Source organism: Falco punctatus (genome assembly GCF_963210335.1).
Source record: "Falco punctatus genome assembly, chromosome: 3".
Lineage (NCBI taxonomy): Eukaryota > Metazoa > Chordata > Aves > Falconiformes > Falconidae > Falco > Falco punctatus.
In genome coordinates this window covers 12595247-12609235 of record NC_137582.1, presented here as the reverse complement: position 1 = coordinate 12609235, position 13989 = coordinate 12595247, and the positions used below count along the sequence as shown (strand labels likewise).

Genomic DNA, 13989 nt, shown 5'->3' with positions numbered 1-13989 from the left:
ATTCTTTTTGCTATGTTTATAAAAATTGCACTACTTGTAATTTTGGACTATTTATTTTCCATACAGCATTGTGTAGTCTTGTTTTGATTTGTTTGCAATTATTTTTTTCTGTAAGAAACTTTAAAAATCACTTATTTGTCATTCTCCATTTGTTTGTTTGTTGGTTTTTTTTTTTTTCAAGCCAGCAAAGTGTTAGCTGGCCTGGACTAAAACATTCCCAGGGTCTGGAGAGAGAATGTTGTCCCAGTACAGGATACATTCCTAGGCTCTGTTTAACTTACAAGCACAGGTTTTGTCATAAGGTGGTCACTTTTATAGTGAACTGAGGCATTTTGGCCACAAAAGCATCAATTACAATCCCCTAATTGGGTGACTCTTGCTTCCACATTGAATCTGGCTGCAACAGCATTAGACAGGGTGTTTGAGCAGCTTGGCTTTGTGGCTTATCTCTGAGGAAGATGTTGTATTTGTGTCTGAGGGCTTTTAAAGCACTTTGCAAATGTTGATGCCTTCACACCAGTGTGCCCAGGTGAGGCAAGTAGTGCATCCATTTGCAAAGAATGGCAAAGGCAAATTATTTGCTCCACAGCCACTAAATATCACAGCTTTTTTTAAAAACAATCGACCTTCAAAAGACATGTATTGGGAATGGAGTCAAACAGTCTCTGTATCAAATGAATCTGCACAGGTGGACGGCAGTTTGAAAGAGAAATCCACGTATACATGATGTAAAGACGTTACTTGTTAATTTGTCTAGTAGGACTCCATCGGCGGAATGTTGGAGCATGTCAGGAATATAATCACCAGTGTGCTCGCTGTAAACTCTGCCTTGCAGCCACCTTCACAAGGTGCAAAATACACAGTGGCTACTTTCCCTCTCTGCTGAAAGGCAGCCTCCTCAAGGGGTGAAATGGGAGGAATGCTATCTGTGATGATCATTATGGGATTTAGGATTGAAGGAGCTGCTCGTTGGGCTTGGAGCTTGGTCAAGTTGTATGGCTGACTCTTTCTGCAATTACCCCACGTGGGGAGCCCCACTGTGGTACATCTGACCTGCAGCTGGCATCTCTGAAAAAGCAGCCCCCAGCACTGCTCTGAGGCATCTCAAAGGTAGCTTGTTAATCACCTAGGGACTGCAATTGGCAAAACACTTAAGGATATACTTAACCTTAAAAGTGTATATAAGTTCCATTTTGTTTGGCTGAGGTTGCAACTCAAGTGCCTGTCTCAATAAACACGCCCTCAAATAAGGGATAGGGATATCCTCCACACCCTGTAACCTTTTATTGCTGTCAGTTATTCCCATTAATACAGGTATTTCTTGCTTTCCTTGGTTATACTGCCCTGTCATAATATGCTTGTTGGTTTGTGTAAAGAGAGCTGAGACACCAGTTTGGACTGAAAGCCACTTGCTTTTACATATATCCCTGTGAATTTATCTTTTAGTTCCTCCTCTGGCTTTTTTCCCCCATCTTTTTTTAACAGCTCTGTTTTCAGGCACCCAAACTGCCTGGTAATTACACTGTCTTGGAGAAACATTTACAAGTTGCTGTTAATAGAAATACCTTACCTGCCCTAACTACGTACAATTTATCATAAAGGTTTGAGAAACCTTTGCTTTTGCTCTTCTGTGTAGAGAAGGGAAACAAGAAGTAAATGTACAAATGCACAGTGTAATGTTAAGCAAGGTATTAAGAATGGGACTTAGTTTCATAGATTCCCCTCCCCCCTCCCCTGCTTTACTTTTTAATGAATAAACTGCTTAGCGTTCCTTTACCAGGGTTATATATCTTGCTTCCTGGCTTTATATATTGTTTTATATATTGTCTTCTGGCAATCTATTTTGTGCCTAGGGTTTTTTTTGGTTTGGTGGTGTGTCCGTCCCCCCCTGTTGACTTTGAAGCGCAATTGCTGATCTATAATAGTAACACTCCCTCCTAGCTCTGTGAAGCCAGCTCTTGTGATTGCTGAAGTCTCTATCTATTTCAGAGAGACTAGTGACTTGTGGTACTTGAAGGTCCTTGGGCTCACATCTGCTGAGGAGCTGTGAGGCACCTGGGATAGGACAATCACTAATGAAGACACTCAGAACTAGTAGCAGGCACTTCTGCAAATTTTACTTTCTCTCTCCTGGGTGTTCATATTTAAGTGAAAGATGCTTCTTTGTTTGAATGATCTCCTCAATTACGTTGTTTGAAAGCATTCATAAATTCAAGAATACCCAGCATTTGGGAGTCTTTGTTCTGCACAAGCATAAGGTGGAGAAGAATAAAGTGGAACAAAGTAGCTCCATTGTAAGCATAATTCTCTTTTATCCTGGTTTTGCTCTCACAATGCCCATGTAACAATGTCTTGACAAAGAACAGTGTCAGCCTTCACATCTCCATGTATTTCTGGCTCTGAATGGAGCTGAAGACCTCTTTGCTGAGCACAGTGGGGCTCTGAGAAACCAGCCCAGAGCATTATTCCTAAAACCTGGTGTGTACTCATCTATAGCTAAATAACTGAGTGCAACTATGACACTAACCTTGTGCTTTTCCTCCTTCAGCTGGATGCTGCATTAGACAATTTTCCCTTGACCTCTGTCCTTCTCAAGAAACAGAGGTCATTAAGGTGGCTTCATGGAGGGATGGGAAGTAGGGGACGTCTGAGGGTTTAACTTTTCTCAGGAACCCCTTCTATCCCTGTTCCTCAACAGCCATGCAAGTTTCAGCTTTTTAGTGTTAGCAGCCGTGGCTCTTCTAGGTTACAACCATGGATTTGTTACTGCTGCCAAAGCATGTAGCATTTTTTCCTTGTGACCAGGATCCTTCTTGAGCCAGGTTTAGTTTGCTGTACAGTGCATATCGTTCTGTTTCGATGAGCACTTTCTATATCTGGAAAGAAGGGAAATGATTTCTAAAGATGAATGGATTTCTACCACCAGTCTTGTAACCTAACCGTCTGTGTTTTTGCTCTCTCTGCTGGTCTCTATGAAGTTCTTTACGGGAGAGAAATTTTCTTGTACAACAAGTCAAATATTTCCCTACTGAAACTGGGGATTTGTATGGCTGGTTTTGCTGTTCCTTTCCTTTTTATTTCTCTTAAGTGTCTACAAACCCTGGCTTTCAAGATCCAACTCATTGGCACAAATTGTCTGCATATCCACCTTGAATTTGTCAAAATATTTAGAAGAAAGTAATAAAACACACACAAGAAAATTTGCACAGTTTCTGTTGGAGAATAAATATTTGTGAATGTGTCTGCAGCCAGGATTTCTTATGTCTGCTTTTCAGCTGGAGAAGGCCAGAGAGACCTAAGTTTTACTGGAAAATTTGCTTGCCTTTTTCTGGCAGATGTCCCTAAGGTCTCTGTGTAAAAAGATCAGGACAGAATTTTTTTAAAAAAAAAATCTATCTACTTCACTCCCATTGGTGGAAAGGTCTGAAGATCTGGCCTGGGGTTTCCCTCTGTAAGATGAGCAATTTAAATCAAAATTCAGCTGTGTTGAAATTCTTAAAAGAAGCGGCACCTTACTCTGAGGCTGCGATCATCAAAATCACTGCTCAGCTAAAACCTAATAATGAGATTGCTTAAAGCTGTTTAAAGCTAACCTTTGAGATGTAGTGCAATGAGGAAAGAAATCACCTATTCCCACCTAAGCCCTGTCAGATCCAGAGATCCACCGAAATCTCCCACAGGATCCAGTAAAGCTGCACAGAGCTATGCCTTAGCATCTTTTCGGTGATCCTGACAATCCTTTAGAGCAGTACATTGCCCAAAGACAAATCGCAATCTCCTTTGTTGCCAAATGAGGCTGATAACCAACTTTTGCTCATGACAAACTTGCAGTTCAGCTGCAGACATTCCTCTTCAAGATGCTCCTTCCTCTTTAAAATGTGACTGTGTAGTTTCTAAGGATTGCAGCTGAGAAAGTCTGTGTTACACAGCTTTCCCCTGAGCCAGCCCATGCTTCTTCACTTCTCCAGCTCACCTGGGAAGAAGGCTTTTTCCCTCCTTGTTTATCAACTTTTCCCTTTTGTCAGTTTAATTTTCTGTTTTTGTTGATGTTACTGCTTCATTCTCCTGAAGCACTAGGGAATGGCTGGATCAGCAGACAAGCTCTGGGACAGGAGATAGATGTCTGACTCCCACTGCTTTAAAATGCATGACTTCAAGAAAGGATTCTCCTTGGGTAAGATTGGAAGAATTAAAGCCTAAGCTCAAACGGGAAGAACCGATTGAGTTTCTCCCACCTTCTCCTGAATTGCAGGGTAGTTTTGCTTCACCAGGATCCTTTGGAGATTCTACTTAAGGGAACGCCTGCTGTTACAAGGATATAGAGCAGTAGCAGTGTTCAGGCTCTCTTGCGGAGAATTTGGCCCACAGCATGTGCCAGGTGATTTGTGCTGACAGTACCATTGCTTTTGTTTCAGCCCCCATGTGGCTTTTAAGGTTGCGGCTTGGAGTGCACATCTCCCCCCTAAATCAGAGCTGTAAGCTATAAACCTGTTGGCAGGACTGTAGGCTCTTCAGAGACGGTAGCCAGCGCTGTACTTTTCAGGCACCAGGTATTAATTAAAGGTGAAGTGATGAGTGTGCTCCCTGCCAGACTGCTTTCATAGAGGAGGGAGGGAGCAGGGAAGTCTGCACGACTGAGTGTACATGAAGAACAGGTATGGAGAGCAGTGAAGACACTGGCATTCACAGGGCTGAAGGAAGTAGGGCTGCTGGGATTTCTCTTTTACACCACTCTGCCTTGAGCTGTGCCAGAAAGCTAGCTAGGGGCAGTGGAGCTGTGACATTGGGAAATTCTGGATAGACTACATCCAGGTTATCCATCCAAGACCCAAAGAGACTGGGGATGATGATGTAATTTTGCCCCATACATAAATAAATATGTATATATAATGAGCGTGAGGTTGCTTTCCATCTCAGTTTTAGGGTTCAATAGATTAACAGCCAATAAAGGCAGCACACCCATCCCCTGTGCCTGGCCCAACAGATGTAACAGTCACTGCCTTTCCGACAGATGTGTCTTCTCGGATGACAAAGGAGTCACTGAGCAGTTTCTCACCCCTGGTGGATGCAGAGGAGCCGATGAGTCTGGAAAATCAGCTTGCTTTTGGTCCGGGTTGATCAGAGACCACAGAGATAAGGTCCAGATATACATCCAGAGATAAGAGATGGCAAGCATGTGGATGATGGAGGCTGGGAAGAATGGGAAGGTGGTGCAGAGCGCTGTCTGCCCTGTGTGTGGTGTGCCGCGACAGTCAGCTGTGCAGGGGGAGGACAGCCTAAAGAAGCACCCTTCTCCCAAAGCAGAGTGCTGTAACTCATCAGGAGGACAAACTCTGCCTGCAAAGGCTGGCTCTGCAGGAAAATCCTGTTTACCTAGCCACTCAGAGTTTTCCCCAGCACCGATTTCACACAAGCTGATGCTTGAGAAATTGATTGGCCTGAGTCTTGCAGGAAAGGCACTTTACAGTGGCCGATTGCACTCCCGCAGATTTTGTTTTCCCTTGAAGCCTCCTTGGGGATTGCTGTGCTCAGCACACGCTTTTCTGTGGACTAAAATTGGTTGCTCCCACGAGGTGGAAGATCTCTTGCCTTCCAACAGGTCAGACAAGCATTTGAAAAGCACATTTCAGATTGCCCTGCCTTTGATTTTTCTTTCATCCCAGCCTCTGCAGTCAGCAGGGGCAGCTGGGATCTCACTAGGCAAGAGGTCCAAGGAAACACAAGTGGCAAGACCTGGGTAGGAGCTGGGGAACAGTCTCCCACCAGATCCTGAGCAGGGGCTCAGAGAGTTCACTAGCAGATGTCAGAGGTTCATAACAAGGATATAAACATCTTTTAACTTATGGTACAACTTGCTTTTGGTCTAGTGACAACAGCAGAAAGCAGTCAACAGCTCTGCACTAAATGTAACTCAGTTTCCACCTGCTCCTTCTCCTTTTGTACTGGTGTAACCTCTGCTCTTTCCCTTTACATTGCAATTATTGGCAATCTGGTCGAATATATGTGACACACTTAGAGAGGGCAGGTGGGAATCAGATGGTGTCCAAGAGGGGTGGTAAGCTAGCAAACAAATTAACACAAACACTGTGGAATTACTGCATTTCCCCCCTGATGGAATGAGCATGAAAAAATACATCCAGAGGCATCCACTAGAGAGAAGAGGGACTGGGCAGTGAATTAGCAAAAAATGCACATTTGCAAACACATCACAGTTTCTGCTCTGCCTCTTCATCTGAAACGATTCACAGAGTGCCTATTGCACTGGTAGCTCACAAATTGTTGGCGAAGAGAAATGCCGTGAGTGGCCACCTTGCACTGCCTTGGGTGCACAGCTCAGTTGCGTGGAGTGGGTCCTGGGGCTGCTTGGAGAATCACCTCTCTTGTTTTACGTGTGGTTTCTTGTAGGTTGTTTAAGCATAATTCCTCTTAGAGAGTCTCCTGGGTAAATCCAGGCAATTCACTTGTTTGAAAGTGTTCCCCTATGAATATTTTAGCAAAGCTGCTCCTGCCAGTGCCTCTGAAATGAAGACATGATAGAAGTTTCAAAAAGTGCAAAAACATGACAACAGGAAGACCTTAAAATAGGAATATTTACAAATCATTCAGATGGATTATTCACTGTTATTTTTGCTCTGGCTTTTGCTTTCTTTTGCTCATTTCTTAATCTCTAAGAACGGAGAGGTGGAAAACACAGGGTCCGGCCTGCTAAATACCTGCTTCACAGATGAGTGAAGCCTACCAGATATGTATCATCTTGGAATGTTTCTGCAGTTCTCTGTGGTGACGCAAGTCGAGGCGGACTTAAAAGAAACGCTATGTCTGCGTGGCTGGGTTCGGACAAAATGGCCTTTATTGTTTATACAAACTATTTATATATCTTAGACAGCACAGGTGTCAGACCCTGATAGGTTTTTGTGTCCTCCTTCTTGCTTGCTATTGCTGTTGCTGTAGGTGCCCGTATGCTGCGGTTCTAAGTTGCGGTTCTTCACACCCTGTTTACATACCTGACAATTTATGGCTGTCTTAAAGGTACACGGCTAAGTCTTTGAAGTCAACTAACTTGTCTGCAGACCCACTGCAGACCCCAACACATGCAAGCAAAGCAAGGAATTCATTCACCACTCCCCATGGGCAGGCAGGTGCTCGGCCATCCCCAGGACAGCAGGGCTCTGTCACACATAACGGTTACTCAGGAAGACAAACACCATAATGTCAGATGTCCCCACTTTCCTCCTTCTTCCCCCAGTTTATATACTGAGCATGATGTCACATGGTATGGAACATCCCGTTGGCCAGTTGGGGTCACCTCTCCTGGCTGTGTCCCCTCCCAATTTCCCGTGTCCGCCAGCCCTCTCGCTGGCAGGGCCCAAGGAACTGAAAAGTCCTTGATTTACTATAAACATCACCCAGCAACAACCAAAACCATCAGTGTGCTATCAGCGTTGTTCTCACACCAAATCCAAAACACAGCCCTGCACCAGCTGCTAAGAAAACTAACTATATCCCAGATGAAACCAGGACACTCATCTGTACATTTTACACCAAACATTTTAATTGACACAATATTGATTTATGCAAGATACAGAATCATAGAATTGTTTGGGTTCAAGGGGCCTTTAAAGGTCATCTAGTCCACCCCTCCTGCAATGAGCAGGGGCATCTTCAACTAGGTCAGGTTGCTTAGAGCCCCATCAAACCTGACTTTGAATGCTTCCAGGGATTGGGCATGTATCCCCTCTCTGGGTAACCTATTCCAGTGTTCCACCAGCCTCATTGTAAAAAAAATTCTTCCTTATATCTTGTCTAAATCTACCCTCTTTTAGTTTAAAGCCATTACCGCTTGTCCTATTACTAAACACCCTACTAAAAAGTTTGTCCCATCTTTCTTGTAAGCCCCCTGTAAGTATTGGAAGTTAATGAAAAGGAATTGAGTTTTGCAAATGATGACTCAGAAAGGGGAGATATATTGAACACACCTTACTTCACAAAGAATTTCTATACTTTCTTTGCACACACACTCTTGTCACAATCTTATACAGTGCTAATGGGCTTCATCATCAGTCAGCACTTACTTTCTGAGTATATATTGATTAGATTAGAAAAGAAACTGCAAGATTAATATGAACCACTTAGAGTGCCCTTCCCAAAACTAATCTGCTATTACTTTGGTGGAATCCCAGTTCACCCAGAGCAAGTGGGGTAGATAGAAACTAATTCAATTTAAATATAGGAAAACACAATGTAAATTATGATATAGTAAGGTCAGTTAACAGGAAAAATTATTCTAGATTATGTTTTTCTCAAAAAAACACACCTTTTATACTCAAGTTATGCAAACTGGTGGGAAAGAGGCTTTAGGGGAGGAGCTTATATATTGGCTGCCATTCTTGTGCAGTTGAACAGAGAAACTGAAAACTTTCGTTGATTTGCAGGCAATTTGTGTAAAAACAGTTTCTTAACAAGTTGCACTACCTTCTGTTAAACCATGTTAAGCTCTTTTCACAGAACACTATGGTTTCCTAGCTCTTTTTTTTTTTTTAAATGTATACATTTTCTTGTTCTAAGATAGTACCTTTGGGGGGAAAAAGCCCACATTTTTACATCAGTAGTCAAACATGAGTTGTTTTTCTTGCCAAGTAGGATGTCTCATACTCTCTGACAGCAAAAACTAAAATAACTACTTCAGTTCTCAGAATGACTGCAACACAAATAATAGCTTTACTAAAAATTTAAAGGGTGGTATCCTTTTCAAATAATAGCTCTAGCTGAAAGATACTTTGACCATGTCGTTCTTCCCACTCTTCTTCTGCCAGCTTTTCTAGTGTTGGTTCTTCCTTGTTCTGAATATTTCTTTAAAAGATAGAATATACAAGTAAATACCAAGAAATTTCTGCAGACTTCACAGGCAAATTGAGATTGGCCACATGTATTTCCTGTTTAGTTTTAAAAGCCCAGATTTTCATTTTCCTTTTTCTATATTAATATACATACACACATAATATATTTTTCATTTACAATGTTTTTTAAAAATTTATTATAAAAACAAAGGTATAGGAAAAGTATAGTATAGTGGTTGGAAAAGTTTGAGGGAAAGCTGCACATTGGAGATTAAAAGATGCCAGAAGCTTCAGTAAATGGTACATCTTGGGTCCATAGACATGTTCAGAGCTATGCCTTTTTTTCTTCATCTGTTTAATAGACCTTAAATTTTACACAACTGATAATCAGCTTGGTTCAAATTAATTCACCTTCGCAGCATTGTTTTTTAAAGACTTGTATATGTTCTAAAAGCCTTCAGTCATTTGTGTACACCTATAATGCTTATGCAATGCAAATGAGATCATTACAAATTAAAATTTCATATATGAGCATTAGTGAAGCTTTATTTCAAGATTCATTAGGAAGACACTTTGTATGTCCAGCTGCAAGTAATCAAACAGGATAATTGTCCAAGTAAGGAATGAAAGAAAATCCAGTGTAATAGAGAAAAACTGAACTTTCTTCAATATTGATTTCATTATCAACAGAAATTTAATGAAGGATAGTTCAGAATGAGAAATACTTTCTCTATAAACCAGCTGGTACATACATCATAACAAATTACTTTTGATAAAATAAAATCCTTTTCAATTATGACAACTTGTACTTACTGATAATTTGGAATTGTACTGGCTTTTTCTTCTTCCTTATAATCTCCATATGTGGAAAAACTCACAACAGTGAGAAAAAGAAGTTCAATGTGAGTAACCTATGAGCTACGAAGTATGAATGTAGGCACAGAGCTCAGGGAAAAAATACTTCTGAAGAGAAGCTCGTAAGACAAGACCATTCTGTGTAATGTAGCATACAGAGCATAATGTATATTTGAAAGATTAGACTGCTTTTTTTTTTTTTTAAATACTTACAAAATTTATGAGGAATTTCAAAGGATTCTGATGAAACCAGTATCTCCACCTTATTCAGAAAGTTATATTACAATTAATTTCTACAGGAAATTTGTATAATATTTGTTTTTAAATATTCTCCAAAACACATGTATTTGTCATGCCAAATATCAGAAAGAAAAGAAGGGAATACCTTCTGTAATGCTGCAGTTTTCCAGAACCTTAAACTTACAGTGCTGCATGCTTAATAGCAGCACAACTGATTCCGGCGAAGGGTTTTTCTTGAGTAATCCATTCAGGACCAATAACAGAGCCAAATGCAGAGAAAGTGCATAGAGTTCTGTATCTCAGGGCTGGATGTTTTATTGATATTCCTTCCCATAGAAAAAATTTATTACCTACCTCTGCTATGAAGATAAGCAAGAAACAGTTCAATTTTTCACCTCTTTGAAGCCGGGGGTCAGCAAGGGCAGGCTGCTTGGAAAGGAAAGTGGAGCTGTGAGCCAAGAGTCACAGCAGGGTGGGCAGGGCAAAGGCTCTCTGACAAGGGCACAGTCCCATGTCACCCGAACAAAAAAGCAGAGCAGGTCCGTGACAGCAGCCAGGGCCAGTTAACATATCAGTGACCGCCAGATGAGGCTGTAATAACAAGGCAGATCAGAGGTCACTCCAGAAAGTTGAGGTAGCAAGGCAGGGCCTGATCTGATGAGGGTAACTAGAGTCTGCCAGCGATCAGTGATTGCCAGGCAAGTCTGTAGCAACGAGGCAGGTCCAATGTCAGCTGCACCAAGTCACCCCCCAGCCCAGGCAGAAAAAACCCTGGGAGAGCAGGGTTATGTACTCTGGCCCTTGACATGATATCACATCTCAGAAGAGCTTTTCGTTGAACTTTCCCATGCCTCATCATTTCAGTCCATTCCTGCTGGTAGTTTTGCAGATACCTAAAAAAAACCCAGCTAATGCCAAACCTCTTAAGAAACAGAGCTAACATTTTTATTTTTTTTTTAAAGTCACTAAATAATAAGTGGCTGCCAACACCAATGGCTTCACTCATCTGACAGTCTGGCATAACTAGAATCACCAGTGTGTATTCATCTGGGAAACTACCCTTTTCCTCACCACCCTTGTAGAAAATCACACTGAAAAAAATGTGCACAGCTCGCTCACTGAGAAGTACCATGGGGTTTGACATCTCCACTGTATCTACAGCAATAAGGATACAACAAATTCACTGTCTGAAAGGTGACGTTTGAAGTGTGATTAACTTGCAGAAGTGCAAAGAATGTGCATTTCCTTCAGAGGAAGGTCTTGGTGAAAGACACAAGTCCACAGCAACATTGGAACTTGAGTGAGCATCTGGACGATCTCCTGGAAGCCTGAGCATGGTGCTCCAAGGTCCAGTAAAGAACAATTCAAACCTCTCATCTTCTATTTATTTATTGCTGTGTCTAAATTAAAAATATTTCCTAAAGGAGATTTTCTTATTTTCATTTGTTTCACTGTGAGTTATTTGAAAGGAAAAAAGAAAAATAAAAGACTAATTCCAAGATGGAAAGACAATGGAAAGTCCTCTATACCTAAAGTTGCAAGCAGAATCAGTGTTCCACCTAAGTTTCATAACTGGTTTAACTGTAGAAATGCATGCTGAAGACTCCACTAAAATACAAATATTGTCTTCTAATAAAATTTTGCATTTTTCTTAAATAGCAGCTTTAGGCAAGAGATCTATTTAGCATGTGTATTTAATAAACTAATCCACCCTTCAAATGCTATGTATTGATTCGACATAAAATTGAAAACAGCTTCTCCATTTCAGCATTTATGTGACAGATGAACCAGAAATACTGGTTCTTCTTTCTTCCTCTTCTGCAGCACCTGTTTTTGTGAATTAGTGGATCACTAGGATACATGACCTATTGGACTCCGCAACAAAAATAGACCGGCTTTTTGATGATTAAATAAGTGTGCTTGACATGTAAAGCCAAGAGTGTTTAACTGAATGGAGTTGCTAACATTTCTCTCAAGATGGCTTCCTATGTGAAAAGTTTCCTACCTAGCAGAGACACCAAAAAGCTTGCAGCACATAAATAAAAAGCAGAAATGTAAAAATAAAACAAAAAAAACCCAGACAAAAAAGAACAATACGTAAAATCACAACATTGCAAAATTACAGCAGAAACAATGGTAAAATTGATGTCGTAAAACTAATAACCTGGATGAAGATTGACTCAAATCTGGTGTACTGGCCCATGAAAAAACATCCAAGCATTCTTATGGAACTATTTTCTTCCTATCCATTACATATTTATCTCACGAACAAGATAGTAAGGAATTCTGGCAGCTGTCAAATGCTTGTTTTCCTATGTAACACACACAAAATTGTTCTCCAAGTAGTGAAACAAGTGTGACATTTTTTCAGTCTCACCTTCCTTATTTAGGCACCAAGCGAACTAGGAACTATCAGCTAGGAGATAAATCTTGGAACATTATCTTGAGAGATATTAACTAATATGAATGAGCAGCCAGGCTTAGCTTTCCATAGATACACACACACAAAAAAAGAAAAAAAAATTAAAAAAAGCTTTGCATTTACCTACTTTTAAGGTAAGCCCTGATACAAACATATTTACCACTGAAAAGTAACAATGCTCAAGTCAATCTTTATTCAAGGTAAAATTAAGCGCACAATAGTGAGATAAGAACACTAAATATTTGTCACAATTTGTCAAGATAAAGGTAGTACTTCAATCTATTTACCAAACTCAATATCACTGTATGATTTAGCACTTGTAAACTTATTGTAGAGGTTTATTGAGAATAATTTTCTAAAAATACCATAATGAGTCTATGTCTTAGAAAATGTATTTTTAGAAGTGATCCATTGTATAGCAAACTAAATACTGATGTTTACATTTAAAAGCAGAAAAGAACTACTCTTAGAAACCTTTTTTTTTTTTTTTTTGAACATTACTTTACATCACACAGAAGTGCTACCCCACGCAGTACCCAGTGCTCTGGAGGCTGAAGGGTTTTAAGATCCACAGCAGCAATGTAATTCTTATCTGTTCGAATGGTCCTTTTGTAGATTGGACATGAATACAGACGTGGATCTTTTGAAGCTGAAAAGACAGAAGAGACATTAGAAAAAAATGAAACCAGGCTGAAAACCAGGGCCCTAAGGAACTAGGTATATGGCAAATGTAAAACTGAATCGAAGTTCAATATCACACAGCTCTCCATTATGACCAAAGAAAACTCTTACTTGATTCTCACACTGTTCACTACTATGTTATTGCCAGCTGACGGCTACATATGGCTTGAAATTCCTGTAGGTTTAAGATTTAACATCAGCACCTAGGAATCGGATGTAGCAGGAAATGTAAATGGACACTCTAGCACAATTAACATTATTAGTTCAATCTGTCCACTGGCCATTATTTCTCATCAATGTATTATTAATGTGTCAAAGTAAAAAGGTTTTATTCTGATTCACCTATTTTGAAATGCATTCAGTATTTCAGAGTATAAATTGTAAACTTCTTCACTGCAGAATTAGAACTGTAGTCTAGTCATGCTTAATTCTTCAGTGTTCATTATCCAGCATCTTAGGCATGATCACTGTGAAAGCAGCCATCAGCTACACAAAATAACATGCAAGCAAGCTTTACTTTTGGAGGTGGAATGCTTTTTAACAGATGTTTCCAATGTTACATTCAACAGTGAACAGACCTATCCTATTTTACATACCTATTCAACAGCATTTCCTATTTTTTATGCACACACCCCCCCCCCGCATTAACCTAAATTATACATTTTCATAAAACGGCACTGTCCTTCAGCCCCATGTTTCCTTTCCATTTGTACAGTCTTTTTCTGCCTCCAAGACAAAACAGCTTCCACCACCTCACTCCACCGCTTGCTTGCTTCTGTTAGCTCAAAAATAGCCTTGTCCAGAAAAAAAAATGCATTACTATAAATATACATTACATATATAACATGTTATCTATTAATTCCTAATATAAGATATAGTTATATATATATGTTGTGTATATATAATTATGTAAGTTTTATATATACATGAATTACATAGGGGTTTAGATGTGGA

At 40.2% G+C, this 13989-nt stretch overlaps 1 protein-coding gene across 1 annotated transcript in view; it reads right to left on the bottom strand.

Moving 5' to 3' along the window:
• Positions 1 to 1904: 1904 nt before the first annotated feature.
• Positions 1905 to 13989, bottom strand: part of DNAH5 (dynein axonemal heavy chain 5) — a 133007-nt gene continuing 120922 nt past the window's right edge. The window contains exon 79 of the mRNA XM_080381124.1: positions 1905 to 13003. Coding sequence (XP_080237250.1) covers positions 12852 to 13003 — 152 coding nt within the window. The 3' untranslated portion in view covers positions 1905 to 12851. The remainder of the gene's footprint in view (positions 13004 to 13989) is intronic.